Source organism: Xiphias gladius, chromosome 5 (assembly GCF_016859285.1).
Source record: "Xiphias gladius isolate SHS-SW01 ecotype Sanya breed wild chromosome 5, ASM1685928v1, whole genome shotgun sequence".
NCBI lineage: Eukaryota > Metazoa > Chordata > Actinopteri > Istiophoriformes > Xiphiidae > Xiphias > Xiphias gladius.
This window is the reverse complement of record NC_053404.1, coordinates 4,522,446-4,545,871: the sequence shown is the minus strand read 5'-3', so window position 1 is coordinate 4,545,871 and position 23,426 is coordinate 4,522,446. Positions and strand designations below refer to the sequence as shown.

Below are 23,426 nucleotides of genomic sequence, written 5' to 3'. Positions count from 1 at the left end.
ATCATGTGTATGTATCCTAAAGACTGGTAGCAACAGTATGAAGAGCTGAAAAAGGTACAGTGGAAGGAACTGATCAGCACTTACAGGTTTACCATCAGGCCCTGGTGGTCCTACCCTTCCTTTCTCCCCTCGGAATCCCTGCAGAATTATAACACTCCATTACAACGCACAGAAACATATTCTTTTTTCCAGTAGAGAATTGTACTGCTGGATGGCCCAGACTGAAATATCTATCTATCTAACTACTGGATGGATTGCCATGAAATTTGATACAGACATTTATGGTTTCCTGATGATCACATTGACTTTTGTGATGCCCTGACTTGTCATCCAGCATGACCATGAGGTTGAAATTTCTTAGTATTGAGCGAAATGTCTCAACAACAATTGGGTGAATTGTCATAAAATTTTGTACAGACATTCATGTTCCCATCCCAGTGAATTGTGATAACTTTTGTCCAATACTTAGGGTTATGGACAAATGCCTGCAAAGTTAACGACATTCCCATCAGCCTCAGCTGTACTTTATTTTGTGCAAGTTAACAAATGTTAGCATGCCTACACACTAAATAGAAAATGGTGAACATGGTAAACAATATACCTGCTAAATATTAGCATGTTACCATTGCCTTCACGAGTACGTTAGCCAGCTTATGTTTGCATTTAGCTAAAAGCACCACTCTAATGTACAGCCTTAGAGAGCCACTAGCATGGCATTAGACTCTTGTTTATAGACTATCAACATAGTACATGCTAAAAAATTCAGACTAATGAAAGATTATTAATAAATGGGCTTATTCATTAAAGCCATGACTTTGTAACTTTGGTTGAACAGAAGCCACTGTGACCACAAGTGGCAATGAAGGGATAATTGTGAATACAAAAACCTAGTGTAACAGTTGCAAAGTGTAATCAAGTCAGTGGACTGGCTCAGGAATGTCCGTTACACCAGCAATATCTCTCTGAAGTTTAGCAACGTTAGCCACCTTAAGCTGCTGGTTATACCAGACCAAGTATTAACAAAACCTCAGTGTGTATTCAGTTTAACAGTGGTGTGTTCTATTGCCTATAAGTTAAACTTTTCATTGGTGAAATAAAGAATATGTTAGATCTCATTTCAAAAGCAGCATAGTCTCATTTCAAAAGCAGCATAGTCTCACTTTCATCTTTTTCAATCTCTGATTTAAAAAAAATAATAATTTTACAAAACTTGTAAAATGACATATTCAGAAATAAAGTGCTGGGGCTTCTAATGAACCATAAACTATATAATGTTGCAAACTAGAGTTAAGTGTTACTGAAGAAGAGCAGAAGAAGAACAGAGGTTTGGAATCAGTTGAATTTAAGTCTACCCATTCTGTTAGGCAGCTACACACACACACACACACACACACACACACACACACACACACACACACACATATACATATATATATATATATATATATATATATATATATATAGAAGGGCAAGAGATAAGTCCTATATCATGTCCTTTAAGACTTATAGAACAGTGTGTGTGTGTGTGTGTGTGTGTGTGTGTGTGTGTGTGTACCATACGTCCTGGCAGGCCACACTGCCCTGGTGGTTCGACTACACAGTTGCAGTCTTCCTCTTCCACTGTGGCTGTTCGATTCAGAGGACACTGAGGAAACACAAACATGAGATAGAAAAGCATTACAAAAACACATTTAGGTGATAGCAACCAGAGTAAGGTGTAGGCATTTTAAAAAAATCATTTTTACCTTAAGGTTTTGCTATGGTTTAAATAAAAAGACTTTCTTCTGAAAGGTCAAACTTCAGTCACTTCCAAAGAAGACTTCTTTGCATGAGTTATAAATGTAGCCAGTGATTGGCTATGTAATATCTCATTAGGTGTGATATCATTACTTTTGCATTACCTGTGGCTAAATATTTTTAATTAAAGTCAGATAAAAATGTGATAAACAGGATAGAAACTGCACTCACCCTTTCATCATCCTGTACACCACAAGAAGGACAGGGCAAAATAATGGTTATTATCATCTTAGCCTCATGTATACGGCAATATACAGAATTTTAAGTTAAAAAAAGGTGAACTTTGTAGATTCAGGTTGGTGAAAGTGGAGATCTTACCACAGAGTAGATCTCACAAGCTGTTTCTCTCTCACTCTGATGAGGATCACAGTACAGACGAAGCTTCTGAATCTCCACCTGTATCAAAAGAATATGAAAAATCTCGTGATTTCTAACTTGCTTCATTAAAAAAATCCTGGGTTATTGCCATTAAATATTGAAAATAGGACATCTAAAAATACAGATATAACATAACTAGTCCTGGGTAAACAAGTGTATCCTTTATATCTATATTTTTAGCCAAAATGTGATAAAATCACGTCTGTGAGTTGAAATCCAAAACTGCCCCCTTTTCAGTCACAAACTGCGCTAACAAACTGTATATTTTATAATCGTTAGTTTAGTGATTTTTAGTAACTAGAAAGCTTCCTTATTAAGTCAGACTTTCACCATCACAGATTACACTGTAATAAAATCTCTCTCTTAATTATCCATTCCGTCATCTGTCCGGTGGCTTAGTCGTTGCAACATTTACCTAAAACTAACCCCTAATTCACACCAAATGCAAGACAACGGCAGCACACAAGTGGTATTGAAGCATCCAGCCATTCAATCCACATCAATTTCAGCTTCCATTTGGCTTCACTTAAATCTTAAAATTGTATGTGGTGCTTAAAGTATTGTTGACTTTTTCTATATTTAAAGAAGTCAACAATCTTTCCCTAACCTTAAACACGTGCTTTGAGTACCTAAACATAACCATAAAACATGTGTACAACAATCATACTGAAAAGAGGATTTTGTACTGCTATAGCAGATATTGTCAGCAAAACAAACTAAAAACGTCCTCAGTGAGCATTTTGCAGATACACTCAGTGTGAACATTTTGTGACTGATGGATGTTCATCAAGAAACTTCCCATTATCTTATCATAAAATGTAATTCAGGTGTTACTGTGATTTTCTTTGAACGTACATGATTTTGCATATTAGCAGTGTAAACGTAATTTCTGGGTGACACCGTTGTCCTTTCACATCAGCTCAGGATCTTAAATTTGTCTCCCAGTAAGTTGTATGGAAATGAATAGGTTGTCACTGGAATGATCACTTCATTTTGTATTCGGAGTTTTGTGTGGTATTTGTCACTATTGAATTATGTTACATTCATCCATTCAGTGTTTGAATGTACTAAACCAAATGTCAACAACATATGTCGATAACATTTTGAGTTTTGCTTCAGTTTTCTCAACTAGCTATTAGTGCTTTAAGTTTGACGATCATGGCTAGTGGCTACTATTACAACCCATTTAAATATACTCCAGTCCTCTCTTGAATCAAGCAGGCTCTCACCTGCACTTGGTGTCTAAATAAATTCAGGGCAATTGGACCTTTCAGTTGTAGTGTTATCTAGGGTGTGCTTCGTACTCACAGGCACAGTGATGTCTGTTCCTCTCCTCTTAGCCACCTGTGTCTCACCATTGATGTAAATGGGCTCCACCGGTTTCAACATGTATTCCCCGATCAGCTGATCGTCAAGGAAGCTGGTGACCTGGTGAGGCCTCACGAGCAGTTTGAGCTGATGCCATTTTCCATCATACAAAGTCTGAAAGAAGGCACAAGTAGGGTTATCTCAAATATAAAGACATAATAACTGAGATTGTGTTCATTTGCCAGACTGAAACACATCTTTGTTCAAGCTTCCATTCATGAGCAAAGTTGGATGTGAAAACAGCTATTAACTTGTCAAATCTTCTTTCACTCAGCCTTCCACTTCTGTCGGCAGACTTATGTGTGCATGTGTTTTCATCTAATCCAATTTGTCAGTAAGGCCCAAAATGTGTACTCCCTAAATGCTCCACAAATAGTTATTACCGGTGAGGTATTACAACCAAGAACTCTTTCCTTTTTCCCCTAAGAAATTTTTTCTTAAAGGCTCAAGCCATACAGAGAAAGACTACACATCCACCAACTAATTCCACAGGGGAAATATAGTGGTTTAGAGCAGGAAACATTTCCTTTGAGCGTCCTCCTGGCTTCCATCACTTTATATCTTCACCGGTTCGGCTGTGTTTTGAACTGATCAGGGGATGATGTTTAAACAGCTGCTAGCTTGGCTCTCTGCAAGTCATCCCAGTCTGGTCCGTTCACACCAACAAACATGAAGAAAACCCAAGTTTGGAGGAGACACACTTACAACATAATACCTTCTTTCAGTGGCACCCCAGGAAAATAACAAATGGTAGCACAGTACGTCCTTTATATTAACCAGTATGCCTACTCTGTTATGATATTTATATAAAGTCATTTTTGACCACTAGATGGCAAGACAAAAAGAATTTTAATGTTTTTAATTTTTTAATTTTAAAGTTAGTCTTGTTGTAATGTCTCAATTTAAGTTATTGATAAGCTGTGACATGATATCGTAACATGTTTACTAATATGTTTGCACGACTAGCTTTACTTCCACATCCGACAGAAACAGAGCAACACTAATTCCCCTAATTAATTGATGAGTTGTGCCTGGTCTCAGCTTGATATAGATAGATGTAGTTTTTTATTTCTCTCAAATGATGAATGAATAAAGGAGTTATCATTGTGCCATGCATACAACTACACCAAACCTGTGTGGGCTTAAAAGTACATTTAGACTAATTAATTTGGCCAGGCCAATATATCAGCGAATATTAACTTATTGCAGATATATTGTATCTGTGTATTTGTCAGCCAATAAGTAACCAGATGTTGAAGAAATACAGAAAAGCCGAAGGTTTAAGGTTATTTAGAAACACTGTAATCATTACAAATTTTGTCCACCAGAAAGCACTGAAAAGTTTGTTTGTTTTTTTTAAATGACATTCTGCCAATGTATAGTTGTATCATTTTTTTCACCAAAAATTAATATATGCCAGATGCAGAATACTGTATATATCTTTTTCAAACAATACCAGGAAAAGTCCAAAGAATTAATCAAATTTAAAAAAACAAATAGATAAAACCAATTTGAGCAGTTTTGAAAATCCGATTTCCAGACATTCATGTCTACAACAAAATACATAAATTGCTGAAAAACCATGTACTGTATAACACTGAAGAAATCATTATAAATACTTACTCAATAACCCAACTTGCATTCTTTACCAGGCTTTTGAGACACAACTTAAACAAATCAAAACAGCCATTCCAAGTTTTGATCATCTGTAAATCAGAATACTTCAGGATTTTGGAAAACTTGACTTTTTAAAATCATCATACTGTGTACCATACATAAAAGAAAATGGAACTCACAATTGACACCGGTCAGACATTATGTTTTCCTCAAACTTTTTTTAATTTGCAAACCTCAATAGCCAGAGGAAGAATACCAGTTCTCAGCTGTGCAAGTAAAGATCTTTGGTTTGCAGATAAGCAGGATGTAAAGTGATTCAGGGTAATACTTTTGTTTAATCTGCGTGTATGTTGTTCATTTGGTTTGGTCAAGGTACTTTTACAGCACCGGGCTCGTAGATTCTTTGTAGCTATGTTCAAAGGCAATGGTGTAGTCCTGTTTCTTGAACAACTTTACACTGACCAACTGATGGAGGGAGATAAGGCACTTGAGCATATTGGAAAAATAGCATTTTTCAGGAAAAAACAAAAAAAAAAGGCAAGTAGGCAAGTGAGAAAGTCTTCCCGTATTAATCTGGTATGGACATCAAAATCAAACCTAACACAAACCTGAAAGCCAGCTTTTAAGATGACTCTTTGCTCCTTTTCTGTTAAACTGGTGGTGGTGAAGGAGACAGTTTTGTCTTTCCCACTTAGTGTCACTGCAGCCTGGATCTCCTTATCCTTTGACTGCACCCTCCAAAGGTCAAAGGTCAGCTTGCTAGAAGGCCCCTTTAGGCGCAGAGTGGCTACAAACACATAGGACGGAGGGAGGCCTTCTGGGAAAATCTCCCTAGTATAAGAATTAAGTAAAATAACTAAATATGAACAATAATTGGTAAAAACAAAAGAAGCAAAAAATATGCAATGTGATAGATTTTTAAGAATTTCATTACACTTTTTAGACATTATGCTACCTGGTATTCTCAGTAATGTCTGTGGAGGCAGTAAGGGCATATGCTGTCTCGGAAACCAGAGAGCCAGGGATCTTCCTCCCCTTCATCTGAATGTTCATGCCCACCATCAGCTCAAAGCCTTTCTCATCACGAGATGCCACCGGGATTCGGGTTGGACATACAGACTCTAGAAAGAAAAGCGTAATTTAATCAGAGAACTTACCACTAATTAAACATTAAAAAGAATATTTTTTTAGGGTGGAAAATTTAAAATGGGAAAGCTGGATCTCATACAACAATACAACATATCCAATGTATTAAGGTAAAGCGTAGGTGCAGCTAACACATGCACTACATGGTAACACAAGCTACATGGTAACATGGTAATTGAAAACGTGACAAAAACTAAAGGGTTTATTAACTTTTTTGCCACATATGGGACAGGGAGCTCTAAAACAATTTGACAGACATGCACCTGCAATAGTTTATCCCCTCATAATATTTTTAAGTCTAATTCCGTGTTCAAGCGGAGCAACATTAGCATTCATTGGGAGTTGTGTTTCTGGTAACCATTCAAATGTAAGTCCAATATTCGCTCACCGTATAGCTCTGTTTTGGTCTCCACCTTCCACCGTCTCCTGAAAAAAACATCTTTCTCGGGCTATTTTCTTTAGCTGTTAGCTGGTAAGTAAGGAATTCAACTTTCTTCAACAGCTAGTTTCCAACTCTTTTTGTTGTTTGGTGCTAGGCAGGTAGCAAAATGGTTTATCGGAGCTTTTTTCCTGTGCCATAAAAGAAAATAGATGAAAGAACCTAATGTTTTTTTCAGTGGGCTCATCTCATAACAGTTATCCCTTTCACAATATTGTAATTATATTAGGCGTAGTGAGAAGAAACTCTTGCCAATACCTGGGACTCAGTTATGCTACCGAAATGTTAGCTGTCAATATCAGCTCAGTTAGTCGCAACATAAGAAAGGATAAACTGCAACTAGGAGAACAGAAGGGCCAAGCTCCAACGATAGCCATAACACTGGCTGTGACAACAAAGTGAGTGGGCGTGCCCAGTGCTGGGGCTGGTTGTATCTGGCTGTGGGGATAGGCTCACGTTAGGTGCTGAGAATTAACTGAATTCATAGCTTGCCATGTAGGTACATTTTGTTACATTTTAGCAGTCGTGGCAACTTAATGATGAATATATTTTTTCTAAGCCCTGCACTTAGCTAGATAATAGTGTTTTTACTGTGACGTTAGTTAATGTTAGCTTATTTTGTCTGTTCTCCACTGTAGGTTGAGAATGAGAAGCTTAATTAAACGTAAATTGGTATTAACGGTAAATTAGTCATAATGTCCAAACGTAAAGTATGTCATGGTCACTCAAGGTTTCAGCTCCACAAGTCTCTGTCATTGCAATGTAATGATAACCAACTGAGGCTAATTTATATGACTGACTGCCTCTGATTGTGACAGGTTTTGGCTGTGATTAGACTATGGACATAGCTATAGCTCTGGGTATTGCTGTGGTTATGGCTCTGATTGTAACTAGCTTCTGGCTGTTTTGATTAGTGAGACTGTTTCCCTGTCGAAATGTGTTTCCTCCTATCTCAATCAGAGCCAAATCTAATCTTACCTTTACCCTTACCCTGCACCTAGCCATAACCTAATCTAAGCCCTACTGGGGCTGTGCTCACAGCCAGTGGCTATGACTAGAGTCGGAGATCAGCGTCCCTCCATGAAAACTGAGAAAACACCTGATAAACAAGACATGCAGATAGGTAAACTCAATCTTCTGACCTTCACATAGCTTCTGCTCCATGGAATCTCGGATACGGTCAATGGTGGTGTAATCTTCAGCATACAGGACATAGGTTGATGAAGGTTTATTGGCGATGGATATCAGCTCTGAGGTGGTGATCTCATTGCCAACTCCAACCGCGAATACTGTTATACCCTGAGCTCGTGCCTCCATACTGGCATCCACCTAATGAAGCATACAGCAGGCTGTCTATGGTGAAAATGAGCCTCCAATTTTTTAAGAAAGTGGCTTTCCATTTGGGGGAAACAGGTAGATTGAAAGAAGCTTTTTGCTGAAAGAACAATCTCACAAAAACAAAATATATAGCATTTCAGTAAACAGCTTTCATATACAGTGGGATAAATAAAAGTATTACAATTGAATATGGCAATGTGACATTTACCACATCATCCTGAGATTTGCCATCAGTGACCACCACAGCAATGCGGTTCTTGACTTGGCTGGCCCGCTGGGATGAGGAGAAGACATGGTCCACAGCAAATCTGATGGCCCTTCCAGTCTGCAAAAAATGGAAGTGAGAGATCACATATGTGAACTGGACTATTCATTAGTTCTCAGCCACTGACTACTGCATGACAGAGTGCAAATTACATTTTAGTTTTTTTAAAAAGAAAAAAGTTTTTTAAATTTCCTTGGGAAATTTGAGGACTACTGCTGCAGATTACAACAGGATAAAGCACTGTTTGCCAAAATGTGAAATGTATAATTCAAATAGAAGGATACATTATTATATTTTTCAAAGAGCATATGATGCAAAACAAACTTAGCATGCCTGTATGTTTATTGACCATTCCTGTGTTTGTGTCGCTGTGTGGTCATGTTGCTACAGATGCAACTGTGGTGAGCAAATGCTGGCACTCGTGGACTATGCTTAAGTGTAGTGTGCCTCTTCATAAACAGCTTCAGCCTGCTCCACTTTATTAGTTTCTTGTTTTTGGATGGAGTACTGGAAGTAGTGATGGTTTTCATTGGACCTTTTATAGTAAATTTTAGGAGTAAAGCCTGTTTTATTCTTCCACCACCATTCTGTATCCTGGTTCCCCGGTCAAACAGCAGGAGTCACAAGAACAGCAACCAGGTCGTGAACCCTCATCGGCTTCCCACCCATGAAAACTGCCAAGTTATGTGTTAATGAACGTATTCCATATTCATATTTGTGCTAAATTATTTGTGTTGCACAGAGACTACATGTTTCAGAATCACTGTGTTTCTGGTGCAAAGTCACTACAATCCCAGTTTGGTCATTTTGTCAACAGGAGCAAACTAAATATTTAATGTAATAAAGGAACAGGCTATTTTTTAAAATAAAAACTATTTTAATAAAATATTCTCCAATCAGTGGATCTATTTAAGCATCAAAAAGGATTTATGTATTGATGTGTATGTACTGTAATATGTATGCATTTAAATGTTTTCAGTGTGAACATACACTATGATAAGAACACACAGTGGAATTATATATTCTCATAATAACTGCATGCAAATTAGGAGTAATACAGATGTAAAGAGAAAAGATTGCTGTCCTACCTGTGTGTTTCCTCCCAGATAGGTGATGCTCTGTATGGCCTGGATGATCTCTGCTCCGCCCTGATGTCTCCCCAGAGGAATCTCCAGACGAGGTGTGTCACTGTACTGGACCACAGCCAACTACAGCAGACGCAACACAACAAAATGCAAGAATTTTGTTTTGTTTTGTTTTAATTGAAGCTTGCAACTGATATAGATACTGTAGAAAATGTCATTGATTTAGCTGGAGAAAATATTTAGATGATAATCAAGAGACTAGCCATAATCCTAGTAAAATCCAGTGCTGTAGAGTTTGATGAAAACCTGCAGAATCTGCCTTGGTACAGCTAAACGCACTTCAAGTTTAAAGGAAAATTTCAGCCAAATGTGATTTGAAATGGAAATTACAATCTCAGTTGGAAGGTAAATTAAAGTTTGAAATACAATCAGAAAAAAACTTTGCACAAGTATAGTATAGTAAGTATAGTGAGTATAGTATTCATGCTCAGTTCACACAGTATAATACGGTTTATAGTACCTGTGTGTAGTGGGAACTGATGTCAAACTGGCTGGTGATGTTGATAAGCCACTGCTTGGCAATGTCAAAATCAGAGAACCCAACACTCCATGAGCCATCAACAATATACACCAGGTCATTTACAGCTGTGCTGCAGCCTATATTCACATGGATGCACACACACAAAAACACATACACAATGAACAAAGATAATTGATATAAATCTATACAAATGATACAAATCTAAATTTCCCTATTCAAATGCTGCTGTAATCTTATTAATGTAAATATTTCATCCATAATCAAATAAGGCTGGTCATACTGAGTATAACTAAGAGTCATACTGGTATATAATACGGGCCACTTGCTTGTGTTTTCACAAGTTTTAGTTTGTTTGGTTTTAACTGTGTCATTCCTACCTGCCCGGAAATCATCGTCTTCCTCTGCAGCCTCCAGCGGGGTCAGTAGCAATATTGCACTCCACACTAACCAAAACAACATGGCTCTGTACGAAAGCTGTCCAGCTGTGTCCAGTGTGACCTGACTAAATCAGAGTTGAAAAGAAAAACAATTCAAAGGGGTAACTCATGAAAAATACAGATTTGGCTCACACGTTTGGTGTGGTGCTGCTGCAGAGGTGCCTTGGCCCTTTCAGACACTGTTTGATAACTCATGAAGTAGCAATGCATGGACATTGAAACAAAAAAACAATGTACCGTCAGAGGTATGAGTGTCTCTTCGTGAAACTGAGATGTTTGATTGTAAAACATCACGGTATAAAAAGAACAGATATGTATCGCCCCATTAGCGGTACATTACCTGAGGATGGTGATGTTGGTCAGTCAGTCTGTCAGTTCAGCACTTTACTCCAGACAAAGATAAAGTTCAAACATTTGAACAATTACACACATTCTGTTGTTCAGGCTCTGAGCTTTAGCACATTCAATTTGAAATAAAACAATAGATACTACATCAAAGTGCCAAGACTCAGCTTTAATATGAATAGTTCTACATCAGTATTGAAACAACTGTTTGGGAGAAATAGCCCTTTAAACACATAGTGCCCAACGTTTAGGGGTTCAAAAGTAACTGGACACATATGTAGCCAAGCAAAATCCTCATATTTAATATTTTGTGGAAAATCCTTTGCAGTAAATGACTGCCTGAAGTCTCCGACGCATAGAAATCACCAATCACTTTGTATCTTCCCTAGTGATGATCTCCCAGAGCTTCACTGCAACCACCTTCAGCTCTTGCTTGTTGTGAGGTCTCTCTGCCTTTAGTCTGGTCTTCAGCAAATGAAACGCAGCTCAATCAAATTGAGATCAGGTGATTGACTTGGCCAGTCAAGGATACTTCACCTCATCATCCCAAAAATGTCTTTGACATTTAGGGATTTTTTCCTCCTGAACGATGTAATGCCGTCCAATGAGTTTTGATGCATTTGACGGAATCTGAGTACACACAAACTTCCTGTGTATCTCTGCATTCATTCAGTTGCTTCTGTCAGCAGTGAAATCAATCAACAAATGCCAGTGTGCCAGTTCACATACATACATACATGTCCAAGCCATAATAGAACCACCACCATGTTTGACTGCAGAAGCAGCTGCAGCCTGGCGTTTCTGTTTTTGAAGTTTACCAGGGGTTTGCATCTTGTGGTGAATCGTCTGAGGTTTTGGTCATTAAGTTTTCACTTAATTGATGACAGTGAAACATGTACGCCTACATCCTGGGTAGCTGGTCTACCAGGTTGTATGCCATTTTCTAGTTTTTCTGTGCACGCCTGCTTTTTTTACAATGTTCCCAACTGTTGATCGTGGCAAATCAACTACCTTTGATATCTCTATGTTACATTTCTGCTTTTTTTGAGCCTTGTTATTATCTCCCTCACTTGCATGGTCACCTCTTTACTCCTCATATTGATACACAACTCCATCTTAATCTAAAAGGCAGGTCCCAACCATGTGTTGCGAGTTGTATATGTTTTACTTTTGAACCCTTGCAATTTGGTCACTATGTGCTTAAAAGGCTATATTTAACACACAATTCTTTCCCTATTGATATAAATCTATAGTATATCTAGTCTCTCAAATTAAAGCTGAGTCTTGAACTTTAATTTAGTATCCATTATTTTATTTCAAATTGAACGTGCTCAAGCACAGAGCCAGAAGAGCAAAAATGTGTAACTGTCCAAATACTTATAGTTTGGACTGTAATTTGACAGCTATTGGCCAGATTGCCACAAAATATGTAATTACGACCACTTTCCCAAGTGGTCTCAGACTTTTGGACCCCACTGTATGTATATTTACTCTCCCCAGAGGATGGCTCCTATTAATTCTGATGACCCTCTGACCTTTTTTCCAGTCACCATCAGGTTAAAATTTACTTATAAGTAACACTTGGTCATGTTTAACTGAAATTTGCCGTGGAGATTCAGTACAAGTAAATGATGATTCTTAATGTGTTTGGTGATCCCTTGAGCTTTTGTCTAGCCCCACCATCATTAAAATATTCACTTGTACAGTAGAAATGTCACAATCTAATCAGCAGATTGATCTAAAAAAAAAAATTTAATACACTTATGCTCCCCACAGGATGAACTTTTACCACTCTGGACACTTTTACACCATCCACATGCCAAAATGTCCATATGGAACAGATGATATCCTATGAAATTGGTTAAGCATATTCATCATTCTTCATTCCAAGAGGATAAACTGTGACTCTACTGACTCAGAATCTGTCCTCAAAGACCACCCTCAAGATAAAATGTACATATTTTAGGTACACTTGTTGTAGAACTACAAAAAGCAAATTTGTCAGTACTGTATATGGCTTGAGAATGAGATTTGACTGCCTTGTGAAATCACTACATCTCTCTCTTTTCCATTCCACTGACCCACTGGTCTTCCTTCTTCCGCCTCTTTCCTGTAAAATGCTTTTACGAGTTTTTAATGTTGTGCTATACAACGTATGATCTTGTGTGTTTTCTGTGGAGCTCTTCCTGTGTTCATTTTGCAGTAGAGACATGGTTCCACCAACCACAAGGCTGGGCTGGAGAAAATAACAACAAAAGCACTATGCTGGGATGGGAAAACAGAAATTTAAACATGGCAGAGAGGGCTGCAGTGTGCTGGCATAGGCTTTAAGGACAAGGGAGGATCAGTGAGCTGAAGAGAGTACAGCTACCACAACCTTTCTTTCACAAAGTCTCCTCCCAGCTCCTGTAAACCTCATTCTCTTTCTGTGTTTGGCTTGCTGTTATGGAATGTACTTCCACTTGTTACTTCAATGTTTTTTCACCAAAAAACAATAGGTTAACAGTATAATATAAACATTGCAATGTGCAAAGGGTACATTGAAAATGACTGAAAAAACAAAATAAATTAAACTGGTAAAACATAATCTCTTCAGTGCAATTCCCTGCTCATAGAAAGTATATTAACCAGTAGTAGTATTATAGAATTAATATAGATAATAGCTACAGATTGGTGACAAATTAACGGGGTGGAGAACGCTGTCTAACACGTCGATCCAAAATCTCCCATAGGTATTCAATTGACTTGAGATCCGGTGACTGTGAAGGCCATTGCATATGATTCATATAATTTTCATACTCATCAAACCACTCAGTGACCCCTCGTGCCGTATGGATGGAGGCATTGTCATCCTGGAAGAGACCACTCCCATCAGGATAGAAATGTTTCATCAGAGGATAAAGTTAATCACGCAGAACAACTTTGTAATGATTTGCAGTGACCCTGCCCTCTGAGGGGACAAGCAGACCCAAACCATGTAATCAAAGTGCCCCTCACAGCATAATAGAACCCCTGTATCCCCTCACTGTAGGGGTAAAGCATTCAGGCCTGTACCATTCTCTTGGTGTAGGCCATACATGCACTTGCCCACTCGTTGAGAATTTGGTGAAGGATGAATCATTTGACAATATGCCTTTTTTCCACTAGTCTGTAGACCATTGCCTATAGTTTTGCCCCACTGACCTCTTATATGTGCATTTGTCTTTGTAATTTGGAGTTTATGCACCGCAGCTCTACCATAACATCCCTCTCTATGTAACTGTCAACAGACCGTTCTTGCTGACAGAGTCTGATCACGTCCTGCATTGACATTCTCATTCACCTTCTGTTTTTCCTTACATATTTCACTAATGAACAAGCTTCGCGATCAGTCTTTAAGAGTGAAGCTCAGGCCATCCATGCCCCAACAATGAACCCTCTTTCAAAGTCAGTTAGATCATTTCCTCTTGCCATCTTGATACAAAATCAGAATCAGCTGGACCTACTCGGCATTTTTATACATTCCACAGAGCATGATTGGATGTCAATTGCTTCATTGGAAGCATCTGCATTTGTTGTGTGTTTCTGCACTCATATTCTATTTTTTTTATTTGTCCCCCGTCCTTTTTTTTTTTCATTACTGCCGAAGACATCACATTGTCTCAGTGCCCAGTCAATATGCACATGTGAAGCCCAATATAAATTATAATTTGGGCAACATGAGTAACAAGTGCGCCATGTGCTTGAAAGGGGTGAACTGTAACGGGGCTAAATGTGGACTGTGTGCACTATAAGCAACCGATATGTGTTCATTAACATGGGCCCATGTGGGTTGATTGTATGGGTATCTACTTGGTTTCATGTGGAAAAAGTGAAATTTATCAAAAGGGTCCCTTTTTATAGCAGTTTCTTTAAATTGGGCAAACAGCTATTGTAGCAGCGAATTGGAAACTTTTATCACCAGTGAGTTTATTCAGGTTAATAACATAGGTCAATTCCACCAAGCCACATATAAGATACGCTACTGTGATAGAGATCCAAAAAGGACTCCTAGACCCTCTGCTAACAGCTTGAAGCAATGGGGTAGGATTATTGCCAATGCCTTTGAATTGACTGGCATTTATCTTGCCCTTTAAATTTATCCAAAACCAACTCACTTTCTACGAATCCATTTGTCAGTGTCCACTGCTGTTACCTTACGCTTCTGTTACCTTGTTGGCCAAAACAGCTGTTAATGTGTATTTCCTTTATCGCTGTTGTCTTGAATTGTTCTCCCTTCTCCCTTCTTCTTTATTTTGCCTCTCTCTCTCTTTTTTCGTGTCACAGGCCCTGGGTTCACCCATACAGATGTTTTCACTTATCGGGCCTGATCAGACATCTTCTGAGGACTGTGTGGATGCGTGCAGGCTGAACTAGGAAGTTTTATTGTTAATCAGTCAGATGACAAGAGATGATAAATAGTACATATAAATTGTTTTTTATAACCTAAAAGTAGGTAACAGTGAACACTGAAAATTATAGGTAGAATTTATTGCCATTCTCTCCATATACTAGATCCATACAGTATACAGGGAACCGAAACTGCCTTCCCTCACTGCTACAATGTACAAAATTTTTGGTTCCAAAACCCAAACTAGTAGTGTGTTATCACCTGCGCTGTTCCTGCTATGACAAGCCAAAATGTCTACCGTGAAAAAGGTGTATTGGAATCCCATGCAGGCAGCATATGTCACAGAAAATCAATGAAGTCAGCTGCTGTAATATTAAGTTGTACTTAAAATCTGCAATTCCTAAATGTGCCCCCTGCAGATTGATTCCAGTCATCCCCACCGCGCGCACTCACACACACACACACACACACACACACACACAGACACACACACACACATGCACATACACACACACACACACACACACACACACACACACACACACACACACACACATATACAGATATTCACAATGCAAAGAAAGTTTGCAACTCTGTCATTCATTTCAGCTTGTGGGAAAAAGGACATAAGAAAACGGTTTATCCCTTCCATTTAATCAGCTTAAAGATTTGTGTTGTAGTCACTGAATGGGGAATAAAATAGGCAGTCCTACTAGGAGAAACAATTGTATCAGTCATCGTTTAAATTCCTAAATATTACCTACATTTACGTTTAATGGACAAGAACCTTGTTTAATCTGGTGTGAACAAAACCTCATCGGCAGGAGGACAGGGTGGATAGATGGCACAACAAAGTGTGACTGACGAGGGAGACCGCTGTTCACTTCCTGTTTCTTACCAACAGTCAGCTTTGGTTTCTTTTAACCATGACCACAATCTTTCTCTAACACTGACCAAGTAGTTTTTGTGTATAAACCTCACCAAACATTAACCATAGCGGTGACAGGTCAGGAAATACTTATATGATTGTGATGTGTAACAGTTTTGGGAGCAATGTCGATGTTGTCTTTCCAGTAGAGATGGCAGATCAGATAAAAAACATGGGTTGTTTTTCATGTATTGTGTATTCAATTGTTAAGATAAGAGGACTTGTTGGAATAAAAGAAAACAAGTGCAGCTCTAAGGAAGCTCTTTAGTTTATAGCAGTTCTATTCATGGAGGAGACCAGAGCTTCGATAATGATAAGACAAACTTTTTCTAGCCAACTATTTGTCTCCAGTGGTCAGCTCTACAAGGGCTCCACTGCAGCTTTCAATCAAATACTGTATACTGACATATGTTCATCAAAAGGCAACTAAGCCTGTGCGATGATAGGTTGCAAGAGAACATGCAAGAGAAATGCTTTGTAATAAGCATAGTTTAGTTTCTAAATGGGCAAAAATAGTGCAAACAGTTGTTTATTTTAGGACAAATCTGTCATTAAAAGAAAATACCCAGGAGAAGATGGGGGATATTTTCAACATGAGAAGGACCAGGAGTCAAAATTTATGGCTGTCAGGCCACAATGATTAACACTGAGACAGGAAGCCACTTCATAATGGTTCATGTATTTCACTATTTCTAAAAGTATATCTACTAGGATCCTGAAAAAAACTGCACAGACACTTCTTTTTTTTTTTTCTTCCTCAGATCCATGTATACATCCGTTCCTCACTGCCTCACTCTTTCATTTTAAAGCACATTAGTCATTACAGATACAAAGTGGGGTTAGGTGGGTACTGAACCTGAATTCCTCCAAACCTCACTCTACATTTGGCAAACTAGAAGTGCAGTATACCAGCCACATCAACCGCCTCTACTGGCTTCAGCATCACAGAACATTCCTTGTGCACAGATGTTGGGATTTGTCAGTGCTTTTACTTGGTTTACGAAACAAAGATGACTGTAGAGAGAAATTCCAGTACTGTTATATATCCTTAATATGCTCGAATCTGCTACATTTCTGACTGATGGCTGAAAATATTATTTTTTCGTTGCAATAAATTATGAGATGTTGGGTCAGGATATTAGTTTGTCAATGTGGTTAAGTACTTAAGTTGATTAAATACCTTCTTTAAAAGACCGGCGTTCTTTCACATTGAAGCCTGTTTACCGTCATTTACATATGCTCTATGTAACTACTGACCATTTTCCATAGCATTTTGGAAAAAATGTTTAGATTTGAATGCAGTTTTACAACTTTCCATTCATTACTTTCCATACATTACACTTGGTTATGAAAATCAGTTTGCAGTGGCTTGAACATTGTAAGGTAACCAAGTGCTAAGGTGACAAATGGGGCAAGCAGAAGCACGGCTATGGTTCTTTAGATTTAGGTAATAAAGTGATATTATCTAACTTCTGCTGACAACTAAAGGATAAAGTTAAATCTTAAAAACAGCTAAAGTAAAGAAAAGTCATAAAGTCAGAGAACTAACTCAGTTCTTTAATTTCAGTTAAACAGCAATATCTATCTAAACTTTGCTCTTATTAGCTAACATTTGCTACCAATAGTGACTGGCCATACCAGACCAAGAAAGGCTGTATCTGAACTGAGCAAATGTGTATTATTGCTTGTGAATTGTACTTTTCCTTTGTACAAGGAAGGTTTTGCTATTTCTTCTTTCAAACTCTACAGACGTAGTTCTGCCTTAAGTTATGCAATGGCACGAATAGCTAAAAGCAAAAATAACTACAGCGACCAAAGTATTTTAGCTGTCATGTAAAGCCTGTTAATGACAGGTAATTGGTGACTAAAGACAATGCTTTTCTGACATTCAGCAATGAAATGATCTTCATAAGATTAAGCTATATGTTTCAAACCAAAAAATGGTGTCTTATCCCGTGACTATCTAGAAAACCACCCCACACACCTTCGCCATTGTTTCCAATTCATTCTGTAGTTGTACATACAGTAATTAGAATGGAAGAAAAAGTTATTTCTGGCTACAGACTTAACTAACAGCATATCTTTGAAATGCCAAGAGCCAGAGAGAGAGAGAGACTGCTGCCTTGTGCTAAAGCAGAGGACCTTGCTTACCCATAATCACAGACGTTGATGTATGCAGTTATACTGTATATTTAGCTTGACTTCTCATTGTCCTGATGGCTGGTCACTTGTGGCCAAACCAAACCCATGCCATGGTAAAATCAAGTTTGGAAAAGATTACTAAAAAACAGAGGTGATACATATATGCATGCATAGATACCACATATACAGCTGCAGATTAAGTAGTAAATGAAACTACAACCGCCAGACTAAAAAACAACGACCAACATGAACAGAGATCACTTACATTCCCTAAAAAATAACTAACTGATGCTTTTGTAACACTGTCTCCATTTAAATAGCCCCACTTTGGTATTGATTAGTATAATATATACGTCACAAAATATGATCTCAGCCTGAACAGACACATCAAACACTGAGCACTCTGATGAGGCAGGCTCACCCTCCACTGAATCCCTCCACATAACAGAGAATGCCATAAAGGTGATGACAGGGCCTTACCTTTCTCTTTCAGCTGCAAGAAGCCAATGATGATGCCACTTTGCTAGAACAGAAAGTGAAGAGACTGAAGTCCTTATTCAGTAGTGACAGTCCTCCCTCTGGTTGGCAGAGGGAGTGGTGGGAGTGTCAGGGAAGCCTTTAGAAATCGTGGTGAACTTCACCACAGAATATGACACTACAGAGGCTAATGTGGATCCAGGATGGATTTACACACACATACAACCACTCACATTGGATGCGTTGGCTGATCACAGTGAAAAATGCATTAGTGTTTGTGTGTTTAAGCATCTAACTCTCAGTTGTTATGATATAAAATCACTTGACACATCTGCTATCAATTCAATATTAAAGATGAAATGAAAATCACTCAGATAACAGTTTCAGAGGATTTTTAATCACCCTATGGTTTATAAAGACACATTATTAGGCTAGGTTAGAGTACCAGTATAACAACTTAAAGGTTGTCAACTTGAACTTCTAACTAATTCAGACTAATTTAACAGAATGCTCTTATTTTGAAACCATAATCTGTAGTCACACCATAAACTGGGGAAGTGCTGTGGTCAGCATACTCCTACTGCAGCTATACAGGAGTTTCATTAAACTGCAGCTTAAAGAAGCACTGTGTGATGCAAGAGATGAAACAGCACATATTTAATCACTGTAATAAAGTGATGATTTAGCTATTGCTGACTCAGAAATAATTAAAATTTACTAAATAGATTTACATGTTACAATGTTAAAAACTTTATTGTGAAAATGAGAATCAGATGATTTTTCACTACAATCTTGCATTATAATTAATTTTCAGTCTATCCCGCATATGCTGTCCTTTTCCTGTACTTTTATTAGGGCTGTAAATGTGGGTTAATCCACAGTGTTTTAGAAATGACTGAATTAATTTAAATGACTTCAAAAATTACTAAAAAATGTAACACTATTTATTTGTGACCCGTAACATGTGTAATGTTGAACTCTGCAATTGCATTTCTTTTTTAATGCGTGTTTCTCATTAAGGTTCTGTCATGAAAAAGTAAAAAAAATGCAAGTTGAAGTTTACCGAAACTGCCAGAGGTTATACACACAACAAGCACAAGGTTCAAGGTATCTTATGTGGCTTTTGTGGCTTCTCCACAATTTGGATTTGAGTGAACTTTTTCCCTTTAGGACGCCTGTTTTTTCTTCCCTGTCAGAAGTGTCTGAAGGAATCTTGCTTACCTGAATCATGGTAGCCTTGCTAGATTCAAATGAGTTACTTTGTTATTGTTCGTTCAAGAATCAGATTCATTCAACTTCAACATTTGAGTCCAAATGTGGTTTTGGTCTTTTTATGGGCTTTATCGTGACAACAGGAAAAATATAGCTACATAATGGTAGCCGCATCCTCTAAATAATCCTGTCATCAGCCCCCAAAACACATTTAGCCAGCTTTGAAGATCAAAAAATTATGTCTTATGGTTTATAACAGGATACATTTGTCACGTCATCAACAATCAAACTAAGCTAACTCACTTACACTTGCACAAACATTTGGGGCCATAGACACAGCTGAAACGGGGGGTGGAGATAAACAACAAGCAACACTCCCTCAGTAACTTTTGTCTAGTTGCCTGTAAGTGACTGAACATGTTACTTCTCCAAAGGGGCTGCGTGGCAGATTATGGCCAGAGGGCACGGCTGTACTGGGATCCTCCAATTGTCAATATGTGCAACCATATGAACGTGAAGAAATGTGTTTCTGGACAAGAGCAAAAAAAAATCTGACAATTTGCCTCTATAACAAAGCTTTAAATCAAATGTAACAGTGATTTGGTACCTTTTAACAAAGGCACACTGAGACCATGTAGCTGCTTTTAGCACTATGTTTGTACAAAGATGAGGAAACCTGAACTGCAGCTGCCCCCTGTTGGAGCCACACAGTGCAGTTGTTCTCATAGACCCTTGTGATCAGGGTTGCTACTCCCTCAGTTCTAGTTAAAAGCTTTACTGTTGCCGGGGCTTTCTTAACATAAAGCTCAGAAAATAAACAATGACCAAAAAAAAAAAAAAAACACAGTAAAAACATAGCACTAAAAAAAAAATTCAAATAAGTGTCTTTACTTCCTCTCCGACCAGACCACACAGGACTAGACAACACAGAGGACTATGATAAGCTCCAAGTTTCTGTTTATTGCAGGGGAAGGCAGGAAGGCAGAGGAAGGAAGCAATAATACAAGTCAGTCTGGGATGGATGACAGTATTGTTTTCCCCTTTTCATGCACCTGAAATACATTCACTGTTCTGCTGAATATACATGCTCTCTGATATGTTTTAGGAGACCAGGAAAGGGAGGAACTTCTGGCCTTAAAATTGTGGCTACATATTAAATACAACACAGCAGTATGCAGGCTGACATTCACTATTTTCATTCTCAGTATTACGAATATCACTGAAGGCCAAGGGGGGTGTCTGAAAAGCCTCTCAGGAATAATGGACCATGCTTTATGGAATGCATTCAAGAAACCACATGATAATAAAAACACTGGATGAAAAGGAAAGGTTTAAAACTTTTGGTAACATTTGTTACCGTTGCTGTCTCTATCTCTTTTATTTTCTTACTACAGGGAGTTAAAGCTTTAGACAGAATCATTCAAATGAATGAAAACCAATACACAAATGACCTCAATGATCTCATATCGTAAAGGAAAAAACGGAGGCTGTGTTTTTACTATTTAGGTCCAGTCCAGGCAGACACATGAGAGGCTACTTTTACTGACCAACACATCTTCAAACAAAGACGAAGTCAGTAAAGCTGCACCAAGTAGCCGTATTTGCCCATTCTGTGTTCCTTTTATTTGTAATTATCACCTTTTTTCTCTGGAGTATCGCCTCAGTGGCAGTCAGCGAAACATCATCACCATTTACAGTACTTTAACCAAATCAATTTCACCCATTATCTTCCTCAAAAGCCAGATGCTGTATCAGTAGTGGAAAAGCAACTAAGTACATTTACTGAAGTACTGTACTGAATTCCCGTTTTGAGGTACTTTACTTCATTTGCTTACTTTATAATTCTTCGCCACTACATTACAGAGAAAAATATTCTACTGTTTTACTCAACTACATTTATTTGAAAACTTTAGCTACTAGTTATTTCGCAGATTCAGATAATACAAACTATAACCAACAAATTGTAATATTATAGATTAAGATAGGACTTTATTGATCTGCAGGGAGGAATTCACACGTTACCCAGCAGTATAAAGTATTAGGAAATTAAAATTGGCCCCAACTTTACCAGCATCAACATTAAAGTGATGTACACATAATGCCTACTTGATTATAATCCAGTGATGTAATATACTTATTCTGAAATGGGGATTCTGTACGTGAGTACTTTTACTTCTGTTACTTTAAGTATATTTTGATGTTAATACTGTAATGGTACTTTTACTTGTCCTTTTTTTAAAGTTAAATTTTAAATGTAGGACCTTTACTTGTAACAGAGGATCTCGAATTGTGGTATTGCTTCTTTTAAGTAAGTTCTTTAAGTATGGAAATTGAATGGAAAATCTGAGTACTTCTTCCACCACTGTGCTACATTACTTCTTAACATGCATACAAAATAGAAGTGCGGGAGAAAACCTTCACCAGGGCCAGATGGGTTCAGATTCGCTTCCATGCGGTTCATAGTCTTAAATAATACACTATGCAATATTCAGCGTTCAATGTGAGGAAGATTTATTGTATACTGAAACAGAGTTCAATAAACCGAGCTGGTCCCGGGAGCAACTGAAATGTCTCAGTTAAACAATCAAATTTATAACAACTCAATACTCCTCCTAGTGTGGGCCTAACGGTAAGTACACTACCATCATTACACCTCCTTCGACTGGCTTTGACTGTTAAGACACTACTGTTTCATGTTTCCGGGAGCTTCTCACTATGATTATCTTCCTTCTGCGAATTAATGGTGTTTACATTCCTCAGTAGCTGATATCTTCATGGGAATTGGACATCACAAGCATTCTTGTATTCCTTGATTTCATACACCATTATATTGTTAAACACTCCTGATGTAATTTTTAAAAAGAAAAACAAGGCTTCTCTTATTTAACATTGGATTCTCAGAATCTGTTTTTAATGGTAACTTACTGAACATATCTAGAGTAATAAAAAATAAATGATCACCATCAGTAGTATATGAACATCATGATTACATTCAGCAGTATATGAAAATAAACTGTCCGCAGATGCATGAAAGTTTGTGACAGAACGGTCAAAAGCTGACCCCAGTGTGTATAATGAATGTAAAAGATTATTCAGAAAGAGAAATCTCTTGGCTGAGCAGCACAACAAGATTATGTGACAAGTGATTTTTCTTATAAATTTTCTTTAGCGGTTGATCAGAAATTCTATGTGTTCCAGTGCAAATGCAGTTAGGGACAAAGCTGAGTAAAAAATTCTCAAACAGATATTATAATTGACAAGGCTCTTCCTTCAAGTAGGGAGTCACTGTATGGAGACTAGCATTTAACTGTAATACAGAATTATTAATAAGGTATTCTTTAACACTGTAGAAACAAATATATCAAGTCAAGCATGCATTGAAGAGATTTAAATTCTGAATATTCACGTTTTCCATACAAATGGTTGGGGTTGAGCCAAAGATGGACTATCAACTGGGCTAAGCGGGTGCCGCCCTGGGGTCACAGTTTCACTGCACGCCAGTTGGTTTAGAAAATTTGATTAATTGCAAAATCAGAAAGGAA

General features: G+C 37.9%; 1 protein-coding gene across 1 annotated transcript in view; it reads right to left on the bottom strand.

Moving 5' to 3' along the window:
• Positions 1-11,696, bottom strand: part of LOC120790172 (collagen alpha-1(XXI) chain-like) — a 29,458-nt gene extending 17,762 nt beyond the window's left edge. Inside the window, exons 1-14 of the mRNA XM_040127523.1 lie at positions 11,662-11,696; positions 10,352-10,476; positions 9,954-10,090; positions 9,437-9,556; positions 8,292-8,408; positions 7,888-8,074; positions 6,116-6,281; positions 5,769-5,991; positions 5,548-5,625; positions 3,484-3,657; positions 2,116-2,193; positions 1,969-1,980; positions 1,556-1,645; positions 85-138 (exon numbers count right to left, since the gene is read on the bottom strand). Coding sequence (XP_039983457.1) covers positions 85-138; positions 1,556-1,645; positions 1,969-1,980; positions 2,116-2,193; positions 3,484-3,657; positions 5,548-5,625; positions 5,769-5,991; positions 6,116-6,281; positions 7,888-8,074; positions 8,292-8,408; positions 9,437-9,556; positions 9,954-10,090; positions 10,352-10,476; positions 11,662-11,696 — 1,596 coding nt within the window. The remainder of the gene's footprint in view (positions 1-84; positions 139-1,555; positions 1,646-1,968; positions 1,981-2,115; positions 2,194-3,483; positions 3,658-5,547; positions 5,626-5,768; positions 5,992-6,115; positions 6,282-7,887; positions 8,075-8,291; positions 8,409-9,436; positions 9,557-9,953; positions 10,091-10,351; positions 10,477-11,661) is intronic.
• Positions 11,697-23,426: the final 11,730 nt, after the last annotated feature.